Here is a 14,872-nt window from a genome sequence, read left to right on the forward strand (position 1 = left end):
GTGTTTTTCTGTTTGAGAATAAATTTAAATGTTGTCCATTCACCTGCCTGTGGGTAAATAAATTGAACATATGGTAATATTGAATAAACTACTGCCATTCTTAGCTATTTACTGTACAAATGATTTATTCATTCACATATTGTTTGCACACTGTATCATATTTATGTACAATATAACTGTATTAATTAGCTGTTTCTTCAAGTTAGAGGATAGTCCCAAGTATGTGCAGTTATTGACTCTGGTAATCTGTTGTATCACCACTGATGTAGAACTATGGTCTCTTAATTTTCCCGTTTGCCTGGAATAACTATGCTATTTTTGTTAATACTTCACAGCACTTGGATATCTTACTCTAATGATTCACAAAAGAAGTGAGAAGTCTGCACAAATACATGGAGATGTTCATTTTTTATTAGATACAGTGTATCCCTGTGATTCAGAGCATGCTGTTTTCCTACATCTATCCTCCAAACATTACCTTATATGGTGTGAGGCAGAGGATATTTCATGTACCACTGCATTACTCGAGTATCGGTCAAATGAGGGTTTTGGGTAGACTGCACGTTCTCAGGGTTCTTCCAATGAATCTACATCTCATCTGCCTTCCCAATGATTAGTTTATTCACACGATATACATACTCCCAGATATTTAATGACTTTGACTGCTTCCAGTGATTGTTCAGCAATAACAAGTCTACTTGTACACAGTGTGTGTTGCTCACATTTGGTAAAATGGCATAGGTGTTTGTGGAACCTCTTCTCCACATTGCAGGACAGTGGCTTTCTACTGTGTCATCTTGTCACTGGTTGATCAAGATCCACATATTATCTTGTGGAAGTCATCTTCAAAGCTTCTTTTACATTCCACAGAAAAAAAGTGGCTATAAACATTAGAACTTACCAGTGTGTCAGAAAAGTCGCCACATTTTCTGCAATAACTTTATACACACATACAAGGCTACATTCAAGGTAATACCATCGGAAAAGATTTTCTAACATTTAAATTTATATTCAGTGTTAACAAATTTCTCTTTTGCAGAAATTATTTTCTTGCTATTGTCAGTTCAGCAGTAATTTTCCTACCCAGATAGCAAAACTCATCTATTATTTTCAATGTCTTTTCCTACTCTAATTTCCTCAGCATCGACAAATTTAATTAGACTACCTTCTATTATGTTTTACTTTTGTTAGTGTTCATTTTAAAACATATCTTCAAGATGCTACCCATTCTGTTTATCTGGTCTGCAAAATCCTTTGTTATCTCTCTCAGAATTACAGTGTCATTAACAAACCTCAAAGTTTTTATTTCTTCTCTCTGAACTTAATTCTCTTTCCAAATTTCTTTGGTTCCTTTCAGCGCTTTCTCTGTGTACAGATTGAACAACATTGGGGGATAGACTACAACCCTCTCTCACACCCTTCTCAACCACTGCTTCCCTTTCACGCCCTTCGACACAAATATTCCCTTTCCAAATTTCTTTGGTTCCTTTCAGCGCTTTCTCTGTGTACAGATTGAACAACATTGGGGGATAGACTACAACCCTCTCTCACACCCTTCTCAACCACTGCTTCCCTTTCATGCCCTTCGACACACATAATTGTTATCTGGTTTCTATACAAGTTGTAGATAACCCTTCACTCCCTGTATTTTATCCCTGGTGCCTTCATAATTTCAAAGAGTATAAGCCGGTCAACATTGTTAAAAGCTCTCTGAATTTACAAATGCCACAACCGTAGGTTTGCTCCCCGCCGCCCCCCCCCCCCCCCCCCCTTTCAAAAAAAAATCCTCACTTCCAAGATAAGTTGTAGGGTCCGTATTGTCTCGTATGTTCCTGTATTTCTCTACCTCAACTGATATCCACCAAGGTCAGCCTCTACCAATTTTTCCTTTTTTCTGTAAATAATTTGTCCTTATCCTGCAACCATGACTTATTAAACTGATAGTTTGGTGTATTTATATACCTCTCAGAATCTGCCTTCTTTGGAATTGGAATTATTACAGCCCTGTTTAAGTCTAATAACAGTACTTCACCTGTCTCTTATCTTGCATCGCAGGATGAATAATTGTCTGACTGGCTCTCCCAGGATCTCAATAATTCCGAAGGAATGTTATCTAATCTCAGCTTTGATCTTTCAGTGCTCTGTCAAATTCCTCTTGCAGTACATTATCTCACATCTCATCTTCATTTGCTTCCTCTTCAATTTCTGTAATATCGTCTTCAGGTTTATTGCTGGTGTATAGCTCTTCTATATATTCCTTCCACTTTTCAACTTTCCCTTCTTTGCCTAGTACTGGATTGCCATATAAATTCTTGATATTCATACAGCTGCTTCTCTCTTCTTCAGAGGTTTCTATTTCCCTGTAGGCATCATCTATCTACCTTCCTTCCTTCCTTATAGTCGTGCATGGTTTTACAGCACAAAATGTGTACCACAATTCTACAGCTCACTGATATAAGTGAAACAGACCTACAGTTTTGTGTGTCTGATTGATGATCCTCCTTGAAAATGGCAATGACTTGCACATTTTTAAAACCTCTGGGAATGCTTCACTCCTCCAGTGATCTACCCTACACTCCTGCTACAAGGGGAGCAAGTTCTTTCATTTACTCTATGCGGACTGTTATAGGTATCCCATAGGTCCACTCACCTTTCCTCTGTTAATTTTAGTTGATTTTCTGTCGCCCTGTGTCTCTGTTTTCATATCTTTCATTTTGGCTACCATGTGTCAGGTGAAAAGAGGAATATTAGTATATTTGTCATTGAAACAAATTTGGATAGATTAAGTCAGTATTTAAGCCTTCTCAACTTAATCCTCCATTTTGATGTCATTGTAGTAACTGAGTGCCAACAGATAACTTTCATGTCATCACTCACAACTTTGTTCAACAGTTACGTATCTAAGGCGTATTGTGCAATACTTCTCAACTTTGATCATGTAACCAGGTAATTTAAGGTCTTACCTTCACAAGCCTGATCGCTGATTGACTTCTCAAGGTAATTTTCAGTTTCTGTGATTCTTTGTCCCCACGAACATTCTTAATCACCTGAGTCTCCCCACCCATAACTGATAAGTTTAAAGCAATTAACATGCCTCTAGTAGTAAGAAAAAAATGAGCTTTATTTACTCTCAATAACGGAATAAAACAAAACAGTCATTCAGAGTTGAATCACTACTTAGTACCAATTCGCTGACAGTCTCTGATGTAGCACTAGGTGCGACCTTATCCTTGGAGAATGGTAGAGCTCTAGGATGGTCGGGAAGAGATGTCCTGTTGAGGTGAAAGTTATAGCCCTTCAGGTATAGCATGGCAGAATCTGGGAGCTGTGGTGAGTTGCGTGCAGTCGGGCACCAGTTCGGCCGACATCTGGCCCAGTGTGGAATAACCTGATGAGACATGGACTGAAGATTCCGATGTGACTGAGGGTCTGGTGATAGCGGGTAGCACTTGGATGGAGCAACTCCTGATGCAAGCTGCCTCAATTCGGCCAGGCGGTAGCCTGTGTAGCTACCATGGAAGAATATTTCTGTAAGGATCAGCAGGCATGATCTGTGGAAGAAGACTCTTTGCCCATGATGGCAGCACCAATTGTAGTAGTTCGCACCCCTTTAGCAGCAGATCTGGTGCTGCAGGAAATGCAGTTGGCAAAAAACGCATTGTGGCCATGCTGTTCATTACGCCTGTCCCGCAGTGATGTTGCCAGCAGCCTGGAAAGATGTCAGCCTGTAGTGCACGTGTGTGGTGTGTAAATGATACACCTTAAGGGATACCAGACTGGACTGCGATAGAGCACAATGTAAAGAACAGCACGTGCAGCAGACTGATATATCTGCTTAATTTCTATACCTGTGCATGCTACTATAGCTGCATGGAAGTGACTTCAGTGGTAGATGATACTGACAATAACTTCACATTTTGTGGACTATTGCCATGGCACCAACGTGTCTGTGTTCAGTGATGGCTATATAATGAGAATGATAGTGAGCAGTCATAATATGAGAAATAAATTACAGAGAAGCAAAAGCAATTGAAATGCAGTTTTCATCTTATTTTAAAGCAAATGGAATTATAAATTGAGTTTCCAGGTTTAAAAGAAACTGAAAAACAGGACAGCAGTGTTAATTTTTGTAAATGTATGTAATTTGAAATTTATTTATTACACAAACTCAAAATTTTGGGAATTTTGAAAAAACAGTGGAGGGGAAATTCAAAGCTCGATTTTATTTCAGCATATTTTGGCTGTTTTGACAGGGAGTCTATTCTTGTGACCTCAAAAGAGTACCGGCTGCTGTGATTGGCACTTCTAAATATGTTCCAGCTGCATGATACAGCATATTAATTAACCTCACAGGTGTAAATTGTTGTAAATTCTTACAGTTTCAGATTAACAGTAGATTGTCTTAGAAACTACCCAGAGACACTAGAGATCTTGTGAGATTCTGTGTATACGTGCAAAGCTGTCTACAGTGTGAGGAAGTTAACTTTTTAAATAAAAAGACTGGATGAGTACAAAGTATGAAATTTATAAAGTTGCAGAGATTTACAACAATGTATGATGTTTCACACAAATTGACTTAAAATCAGCTTAAGTGTGTATGATTTAGTTTGATATTACTTACACTAAAGCAAGATTGTGTAAATAAACAAAAAAATTTACAATGGTTGCACAAAAAAGGATGCTTTATTTGTTTTAATACCATCTCCAAAAGCAATGCACAGCCACAACAAACCTCTGAATAAAATAATACAAAAGGGAACAGTATTATTTAAGTACAAATTATTTAGTAAAGGCATAATGAAATGGTGAAGATTTGTCATCTCTACTGCTGCCTGCTTTAAATAATGACAAGGTGCATGAAATACCATGGCCTGTCTGAAACAGTTTTAAGATTTTGATTCAACTATAGTATTCTTCATTTTCCCGATGCCATCAATTTCGCTTTCTAGAACATCACCAACCTGGAGAAAGAAAACAAATCGAAGTAATTATTTGAAATCTGTTTATCTATACTAATAATAAATAAAACTGTAGTGCTGTATTTTTGTCTATTTGAACATGCTAATCTCTTTCGTGGGATTTTCACAAGTAGTGCGGGCATAGCTTGGGGCACCATTTAGGCTTTATTTCATCAAAATTGAACCATAGAAAAGATAGATATTGTAATGTAAAGTTTTATCCATACTAATATTATAAATATAATAGTATATGTGTTATTTTTTTATGACTAACCTGCTGAATCAATCTTGAAGATATGTGGGATGGAGATAGCTTGAACCCTGAGGGGGAACATAAGCTATGTTACAAAGTGTGTAGTACAAGAAACATTTTGATTTTAAGAATATTATGCAAATTAGGGAAAATATTTACTCTTTGACGTTTGATCTTTATCAAAATTATGAAAAGGCTTTTATTGGTTTATACGTGCTGTGTGATACGGTTCAAAGTAGTAAATATGCATACTACTACTGTCTATGTCCTCTATAGTCACTGCTCAGCAGTGATGCTGATGCATCATGTGTTGGGACATCTTGCGAGGAGGAAGAGCAAAGCATACATCATGAGCTATGCTTACCCGAACAGGCAGACACCGGTAACAGTCATGAAAAAATACTGCAGTCAGCACTAAAACCATACACATGTCCAGGCTAAGGCCAACTCTTCCAACAAACTTTCACAAGATTCAGCAGGTCTGTCTGGTGAGGGACCCTTCATCATAATTAATTGTTATTTCTGTTTCATTGTGTTGTATTGTATTGTACTGTAGTGCACTGCACGGAGTATCCTGCCTACAAGTGCATGTCTTCCAAGACACAATTGAATACTTGAACACAGATGGCAGTAGGACACCAAACACTTATTAAACAGAAGGGGAATTCAAAGAAATTGTTACCATACATTGCAATACTGACATGGTTCTTTACAGGAGTTGTTCAAAATATATAGTATTATGATTATGATGCCATCACTGTGTTACTCATTCATTGCAACCCACAGCCCAATGCACAAGTTGCATATCGGCCAGCTGTGTATAGATAAGCTTATCTGTAGTTTATCACTGTTTGTATAGTACTAACTAAATTTAAGACGGTCAGTTGGTCGGTTTAGTGATTAAAGGGACCAGACTACGAGATCATCATTCCCTCCTACCCGGGAGCAGGCAGAGGCAGAAAGGCAGAAAGTGGGATGAGGGACATAACCTCCACCACTTAGAAGGGGCACCGCACCCAACAGTATAAGAAAAGACTAGCAGCACAAACAGGGCGAGAGATGCACAGCAAAACAGAGGAAGAACGCCAAGTCAAACACAATATGCAAGAATGGGAAGAAGATCAAAAGAGCGGGCTTGGGAGGACCACCAAGCCAAGACAGCCACTACCTATTTGAGGCAGAGACAGCAATAGAGCAGCCTGCCAACTGCTCAACGGGCCGACAAGTCTGAGGCACCTTCCTTTAGAGAGAGTGGTAAAAAACTCCTTCACAAATAAACTGTAAAACCAGGTCAGCCACTGAGGCGTCATTGGCTAACACCAGGGGTAGCAAATCTGAAGGATTATCAGTCCACCCCATGGCAACTAGGTTAGAACAATCCAGCAAAATGTGGACCGCTAAATGGGCACCACAATGACAGTGGGGTGGAGTCTCATGACAGAGGAGATAACCATGAGTTGGCCAAGCACGGCTGATGTAGAGCAAGCACAGGATGAGAGAGTGCTTGTGAGAGTCCCGCTTGGAGGACCTCCACAAATTTGTGGTCTCCTTTTATCGGCCATAGTTTGTTCAGCAAAGTCAGAGTATGCCATTCCAAATCCTTAGTACTGGATGGATGGAATAATAATCTCAAGAGGCAGTTTGCCAGTAGCCAGCCTGTCAGCGAGTTTATTCCCCAGGATCCCGTGACCCTGGGTCTAGACGAAAACCATCAAGCATCCACATTGTTCGAGAGCAAGAAGGGTATCCTGTATAATCAGGGCTGAAGAATGGTGTGGGTATACTGGTCAAGAGCTTGTAAACTGCTCAGAGAGTTGCTGCAAATGAGGAAGGACTCAGTGGTGAAGGAGTGGATATGCTCAAGAGCACTTGAGATTGCTACCAATTCCATGGCAAAAACACTGCAATCATCCAGCAATGAGTCGAGTTCATTACATCCTGCACAAACGTAAGCAAAGCCAACGTGACTGGCAACCTTTGAGCCATCAATATAGATCACTTCTGAATCCCAAAACGCACCAAGAATGAAGAAGAACTGGTAGAGGAGAGCCTCAGGATGAGCAGCCTTTTGAATCTTGTAATAGATGAAGACAGAGCTGTGTATGGGGATTGCACCATGGAGGTGTACGTGACCGGGCACATAGAAGAGGTACTGGAGGTGAAAGCTGTCATTCAGAAAACGGACTAAATGTGGACAATGACCATAACACCAGGCCTGGGCCACTGTTGTGGGAAGAGGAACTCCATATCTGGAAAGAGGGGATAGTAGTTCAGGCACTCCAGGGAGCAGTGAATGTATAACCAAAGATGGGGACGCCAGGTCAACCAGGTATCAATAACCAGTTAGAGTCCACAATGAAGGACTGGCCATCAAGGTACGGATCCCAGTCGATATAAACTGTAAGGCAATGACTGAGATGTATAATGCAGCTCTTCACAGCCAAAAAATGGAAGCCATGAGTGCGAGCCCAAGATTGGCCTAGTATATTGCTCCCTACATTCTGAGTTCAGCAATGCTGATCACAGGGGGCCTGGCGCAGGGGGGGGGGGGGGGGGGCATGCGAAAATCATCAGCATACAAAGAAGGACACCATAGGCGCTGCAGCCGCCACCAGACCATTGTTTTTTTTTTTGTCATCGGTCTTCTGACTGGTTTGAGGCGGCTTGCCACAAATTCCTCTCCTGTGCCAGCCTTTTAATTTCAGAGTAACACTCAATTATTTGCTGTATGTATTCCAATCTCTTTCTTCCTCTACTTTTTTTGCCCTCTATAGCTCCCTTTAGTATAATGGAAACCATTCCCTGATGTCTTAATAGATGTCGTATCATACTGTCCTTTGTCCTTGTCAGTGTTTCCCACATACTCCTTTCCTCTCTGATTCTGAGCAGAACCACCTCATTCCTTACCTTATCAGTCCACCTAATTTTCAACATTCTTCTGTAGCACCACATCTCAAATGCTTCTCTTCTGTTCCGGTATTTCCACAGTGCATGTTTCATACAATGCTATGCTCCAAATGTACATTTTCAGAAATTTCTTCCTCAAATTAAGGCCTATGTTTGATACTAGTAGACTCTTTGTGGCTAGGAATGGCCTTTTTGCCAGTGCTGGTCTGCTTTTTATGTCCTCCTTGCTCCGTCTGTCATAGGCCATTTTGCTGCCTAGGTTGTAGACTTCCTTAACTTCATGACCATCTCGCTGTTCTCATTTTTGCTACTTCTCATTACTCCCAAGCCACATTCTGTAATCATCAGACTGATCACTCCATTCAGCAGATCACGTAATTGTTTTTCACTTTCACTCTGGACAGCTCAGTGAATTGTATCGTTGGTATCCTTTACCTTGAATTTTAATTCCATTCCTGAACTTGTTTTTTATTTCCATCATTGCTTCTTCGATGTACACATTGAACAGTAGGGGCAAAAGACTACATCCCTGTGTCTCTCACTTTTTATTCCAAGCACTTTGTTCTTGTCGTCCCCTCTTATAGCACTCTTGTACATATTGTATAATACCCACCCCTCCTTGTAGCTTACTCCTATTTTCTCAGAATTTTGAACATTTTGCACCATCTTACATTGTTGGATGCATTTTCCAGGTCGACAGATTCTATGAAAGTGTCTTGATTTTTCTTTAGTCTTGCTTCTGTTATCAACCGTAACGTCAGAATTGCCTTTCTGATGTTTTCACCTTTCCTGAAGCCAAACTGATCATAATCTAACACATCCTCCATTTTCTTTTCGATTCGTCTGTATGTTATTCTTGCGAGCAACTTTGATGCATGTGCTATTAAGCTGATTGTGCGAGAATTCTCGCACTTGTCAGCTCTTGCAGTCTTCGGAATTGTGTGGGTGATATTTTTCCAAAAGTCAGATGGTACGTCACCAGACACATACATTCTACACACCAACATGAATAGTTGTTTTGTTGCCACTTCCCCTAATGATGATCTTACGTCCTCCAAAACTCTCTTAAATTCCAATTTTAATACTGGATCCCCTAATTTTAATACTGGATCCCCTATCTCTTCTGAAGTGACTCCTGTTTCTTCTTCTATCACGTCAGACAAAGCTTAGTCATCATAGAGGTCTTCAATGTACTCTTTCCACCTATCCGCTCTCTTCTCTGCATTTAATAGTGGAATTCCTGTTGCACTCTTAATGTTACGACCCTTTATTTTAATGTCACCGAAAGTTGTTTTGATTTTCCTGTACGCTGAGTGTCCTTTCGACAATCATTTCTTTTTCGATTTCTTCACATTTTCCCTGCAGCCATTTCATCTTGGCTTCCCTACACTTTCTATTTTATTGTATTCCTCAACGACTTGTAATTCAGTATTCCTGAATTTCCCTGAACATTTTTGTACTTACATCTTCGATCGATCAACTGAAGTATATCTACCATTACCCATGGTTTCTTTGCTGTTACCAATTTTGTGCTCATGTTTCTCTTCCCAACTTCTGTGATACCCCTTTTTAGAAGTGTCCATTCCTCTTCAACTGGACTATTTTTTCTTGCTGTATCTACAGCCTTAGAGAACTTCGGTATCCCACTTCTTTGCGTGTTGATTCCTCCTGACTAATCTGCTGAACTTCAGCTTACTCTTCATCACTGTTAAATTGTGATCTGAGTCTACATCTGCTCCTGGGCACACGTTACAATCCAGCATCTGATTTCGGAATATCTGCCTGACCATGGTGTAATGTAATTTAAATCTTTGTGTATCACCCGGCCATTTCCTAGTATACCACCTCCTCTTGTGGTTCTCGAATAGAGTATTCACTATTGCTAGCTGAAATTTATTACAGAACTCAGTCTTCCTCCTCTCTCATTCCTTGTCCCAAGCCCATATTCTCCCATAACCTTTTCTTCTACTCCTTCCCCTGCAACTGCATTCCAGTCCCTCATGACTATTAGATTTTCATTTCCCTTTACATATTGTATTACCCTTTCTTTCAATATCCTCATATAACCCTCCACCCCCATCTTCAGCGTGCGATGGCGGCATGTGTACCTTAACTGTCATTGTTGGTGTTGATTTCCTGTCGATTCTGATAAGAACAACCCTATCACTTAACTGTTCACACTAACACACACACTGTCCTATCTTCCTATTCATGATGAATCCTACTCCCATTATACCATTTTCTGATGCTGTTGATATTACCCTATACTCATCAGATCAGAAATCCTTTTCTTCTAACCATTTCTCTTCACTGACTCCTACTATATCTAGATTGAGCTTTTGCATTCCCTTTTCAGATTTTCTAGTTTCCCTACCACATTCAAGCTTCTGACATTCCATGCCCTGACTTGTAGAATGCTGTCCTTTCATTTGTTCTTGTTCTTCTTACAATTGGCACTACACATCCCGGGATGGGACTTGGCCTTCTCAATAATTTTCTGCCATTCTTATCTCGACTTGTGGTGTCGACCTCGAGTTATGGCAACCGACTCTGGCAGCGTTATCTCCAAACTCGTTGCTCCATCTCAACCTAGGTCGTCCTCTTGCTCTTCTTCCTTCAGGTTCACTGCAGCAGGCTGTCCTTGCAGCATCTGTCTCATCGAGTCGCATCACATGTCCAGCCCATCTCAGCCTACACAGCTTTATGAACTTGACCACATCGTCCTCCTTATAAAAATCATTCTTTGCCTTCTCCAGGTCCCATTTTCATACACAGGTCCAAAAATCCTCCTCAATATACTTCTTTCATGTGATCTCAGTTTGTTTTCACCCTGCTTCATAATTGTCCATGTTTCTGAGGAATAAGTAAGTACTGGGCATATCATCATTTTGTAAAGCCGGCACTTAGTCCCTTGTGATATAATCTTGGATTTAAAATGTCACAATATTCTAAAGTAGCATCGGTTAGAAACACTTATGTGAGCCATAATTTCAGTAAAGGTGGTGCCATTTGCTTCTAACTTTGAGCCCACATAGGTGAAACATTCCACTTGCTTAAATGTCATTCCATCAAGGGTTATTGTGGGCTGTAAGGGTTGGTTAGTGCCATTATACATATACTTCATCTTCCTTCATTAATTCTCTGGCCCATCTTCTCTGCACTCGGTTTTAGAGCTGAAAATGCACTTTGTAGATCTCTAAGTGGTCTGCTCATTAAATACAAGTCATCTGCATATCTCAGCAATTGTACAGACTTACAGTAGATAGTTCCTCTTGTCTGAATACCCAATTTGCATACCACTTTTTCGAGCACCAGGTTGAAAAGTAGGCAGGAAAGCCCATCTCCTTGCTTTAGCCCAGTTCGAGTGGGAAATTGAGGTGATAGCCTTGACTGCACTTGCACGGTACACTGGGGATACTTTAGGGTGACCTCTATTAAACGCACCAATTTTCCAAGCACTTGAAATTCCTGCATTGCCTCATAAAGTTTGGCCCAGTTTATTGTGTCATATGCAGATTTAAAGTCAATGAAAAGATTGTGCACACCAACATTAAATTCATTGGTCTTTTCTACTATTTGTTGGGGAGTAAATATCTGGTTTACAGTTGACTTTCCTGGTTTGAACCCGCATTGATAGCTTCCAATAATATCTTCTGCTATAGGTGAAAGTCTACTAAACAGGATATTTGATAGTACTTAATATATAATATTTAAAAGTGTTATGCCTCTGTAGTTGCTGCACTCAAATAGATCTCCTTTCTTATGCACCAGACACACTATCGCTACATTCCATTCTTCTGGTAACTCTTCCTTTTCCCAGATGAGGCACGCAACATTGTAGATCCTACGATTTATCTCAATTTCTCCAGTTTTAAATACTTCAGATGTTACATTGTCAGTCCCTGGTGCCTTATTGTTCTTCAATCGGGCAATTGCTTTGTTCACTTCTCCTTGGGAAGGGGGAGGTGCTATGGCATCATCTTCTGGAGCGACTGGGATATCTTCAATAGGGGACTCTGAAGCATCCAGCAGTTCACTGAAATACTCTACCTAATGCTCCAATACCTCTTTGTCATCAGTTAGTAGTGTCCCATTTTTACTTTTACACAGGTTGATGCGTGGCTTAAATTCTCTTCTTTCACCATTAATTTCCTGATAAAATTTTCTAGCATCATTTGTTTTTCCAACTGTCTCCAGTTCATCAATCTTTCTTTCCCATTCCCTTTTCTTTCTCCGATGCAGTTTCTTCTCTTCTTTCATCGTGATAATTTCTTACTGCTAAACGAGTATATGATTTCTCAAGCATTTTCTTGTATGCCAGATTTTTCTCATCTCTTATTCTCTTACATTCTTCATCAAACCGGGAATTCCTCGATTGTTTTCCTTCTTTCCCTAGTGCATCTTTTGCTGCCTTAATGACTGCATCCCTGCAAGCATTCCATTCTTGATCCAAGTTATCACTTACACTAGGCGTGTATAATGCAAGATTCTCAGCAACCTTCTCAGAGTATTTTTTAGAGATGTCTTCATTTTTTAACTTTGATACCATATACTTACTTTGAAGTGTTCCTTTGACTTTTCTTGCATTGGATATTCGAGCTCTTAGTTTTGCAATTGCAAGGTAGTGGTCTGAATCTACATTAACTCCTCTGTAAGTTTGTACATCTAGTAAGTTTGAGGAATGCCTGCCATCAGTAATTAGATGATAAATTTGGTTGAAGGTACACCATGTTGCTTTATCAACCGTTTTGAGTGGGGACACACTGCTACCTACAGCCACGTTATGTGACAGTGCAAACTGAATGACTCTGTGGCCATTGTCATTTGTGTATTCATGGAGGCTGTGCTTTCCTATTGCTGGGAGGAAATGTTCTTCTTTACCAATCTGTACATTGAGGTCTCCAATAATTATTTTAGTGTCATACACAGGGCATCTGTCATAAGTTCTCTTGAGGTTCTCAAAGAAGGTGTCTCTATCCTGGTCATCTGATACTTCTGTGCATGCATGTACATTGATCAGAGAGTAGTACGAGTATTCGGTCTTCAATCTCATATGTGAGATCCTAGATGTTATTCCAGTGAAACCACTCACTAGGTGTTTAAATTTTTGTCTTACCATGAGCCCTGTACCAAATTCAGGGAGGCTCTCTGAACCATGGTAGAAAATTATACAGCTTCCCATATCACGCACTCCATGTCCAGTCCATTGTATTTTCTGTAGGGCAATTATGCCTGCCTTGGTTTTATCGAGTTGATCTAGCAGTGACCTCAGGGGCCCCGCCCTGTACAGCGATTGTACATTCCCGGTTCCAATAAACACACAATTTTTTTTTTTTCGTTTGCCTCTAACAGTGCCATGTCATCGTCCATAAATCTGTCCTGCTTATTTACTCTGAGGTTTCTGAACAAGAACTTTTTTTACAGGTATGGGTTGTTAGCCACTTGCTCAATCCTCAACTTTGAGGACTAGGATTTGTATAAGGTTTACTCCTTTAGGGGAGCAGGCTTCACTACGCCTATAGAGCCCTCCCTGCCCCAGGTTGTGGGACGCACTTTGTCTGGCTCCTTTGTCAAGACCACTCCAGCTTGGGTGACCCCACTAGTAGCTAAGCTACTGCCGACACAGCTCTTGACTTCATCGGAGCACGCAAACCCTCCCACCCAGCACTGAAGGTACTTTCGATAAGGCGCGGTGTCTCCTGGAAAGGATCCTTTCATTTGTTACTAAATCTTTTTTCTTATAGTCACCTCCCCCTTAGTAGTCCCCTCTTGGAGATCTGAATGTGGGACAATTCCAGAATCTTTTGCCAATGGAGAGATCATCATGACACTTTTTCAATTTCCGGTCACATGTCCAGTGGATATGCATTGTGTGTCTTTAATGCAGTAGTTTACATTGCCTTCTGCATCTTCATGCCTTTGATCTTTGCTGACTCTTCTGCCTTTAGGGGCAGTTTCTGGCCCCAAGGACAATAGGGTGCCCTGAATCTCTGTCTGCTCCTCTGCCCTCTTTGCCAAGGCTGTTGGCAGAACAAGGGTGACTTCTTTATGCCAGAAGTCTTCAGTCACCAATGCTGATTTTTAACCAAAATTTAAGCAGTGGCCGGTTTGGAACCCAGGATCGAGGACATTTTAATTAATAATTGAAGACGCTACTCCTAGACTACAAGTGAATTCTATTAATAGCCATTTTTTTGAAGAGAGAGAGACGCTTAAAACAGAACCCCATGGAACCCCACTCTCCTGCACGTGGGGGGCTACAGGAGGCACAAACCCATACATTGGAAGTGTGACATGAAAGCAAGTTCTGATTAAAAATCAGGAGTGGGCCACAGAGCCACCGGTCACATGTAACGTGGCAAGGATGTGGTAGCACCATGTGGTATCATAAGCTTCATGCAGATCAAAGAGGAATGTGAGACAGTGTTGACAGGGCAAAAGGTGAGACTCCAGGTGAGCTAAATTATCTGCAGTAGAACTCCCTCAGCGAAAACTACCTGGGGTTGAAGCCAAAGGGTCTCGCAATTCAAGGATCCAATACAGCCTTAGACTCACCAGACATTCAAGTAATTTGCAGAGGGCATTGGATAAACTAATTAGGCTGCCCATTTGAAGAGGTGGTTTACCTGATTTCAAAACTGGAATAATGACACTTTCTCACCATTGTGAAGGGAATTCCCCCTTGATCACTTAAAAAGGGCAAGACATGACATTGGCTAGTCACTGATAAACATTGAAGCATTTTGTAGTGCAT

At 40.6% G+C, this 14,872-nt stretch overlaps 1 protein-coding gene across 1 annotated transcript in view; it reads right to left on the minus strand.

Moving 5' to 3' along the window:
- Positions 1 to 4,654: 4,654 nt before the first annotated feature.
- Positions 4,655 to 14,872, minus strand: part of LOC124605382 (fumarylacetoacetate hydrolase domain-containing protein 2) — a 134,814-nt gene continuing 124,596 nt past the window's right edge. The window contains exon 5 of the mRNA XM_047137022.1: positions 4,655 to 4,961. Within this exon, the coding sequence (XP_046992978.1) occupies positions 4,887 to 4,961 (75 nt within the window). The 3' untranslated portion in view covers positions 4,655 to 4,886. The remainder of the gene's footprint in view (positions 4,962 to 14,872) is intronic.

This window comes from Schistocerca americana, chromosome 3 (genome assembly GCF_021461395.2).
Source record: "Schistocerca americana isolate TAMUIC-IGC-003095 chromosome 3, iqSchAmer2.1, whole genome shotgun sequence".
NCBI classification, from domain to species: domain Eukaryota; kingdom Metazoa; phylum Arthropoda; class Insecta; order Orthoptera; family Acrididae; genus Schistocerca; species Schistocerca americana.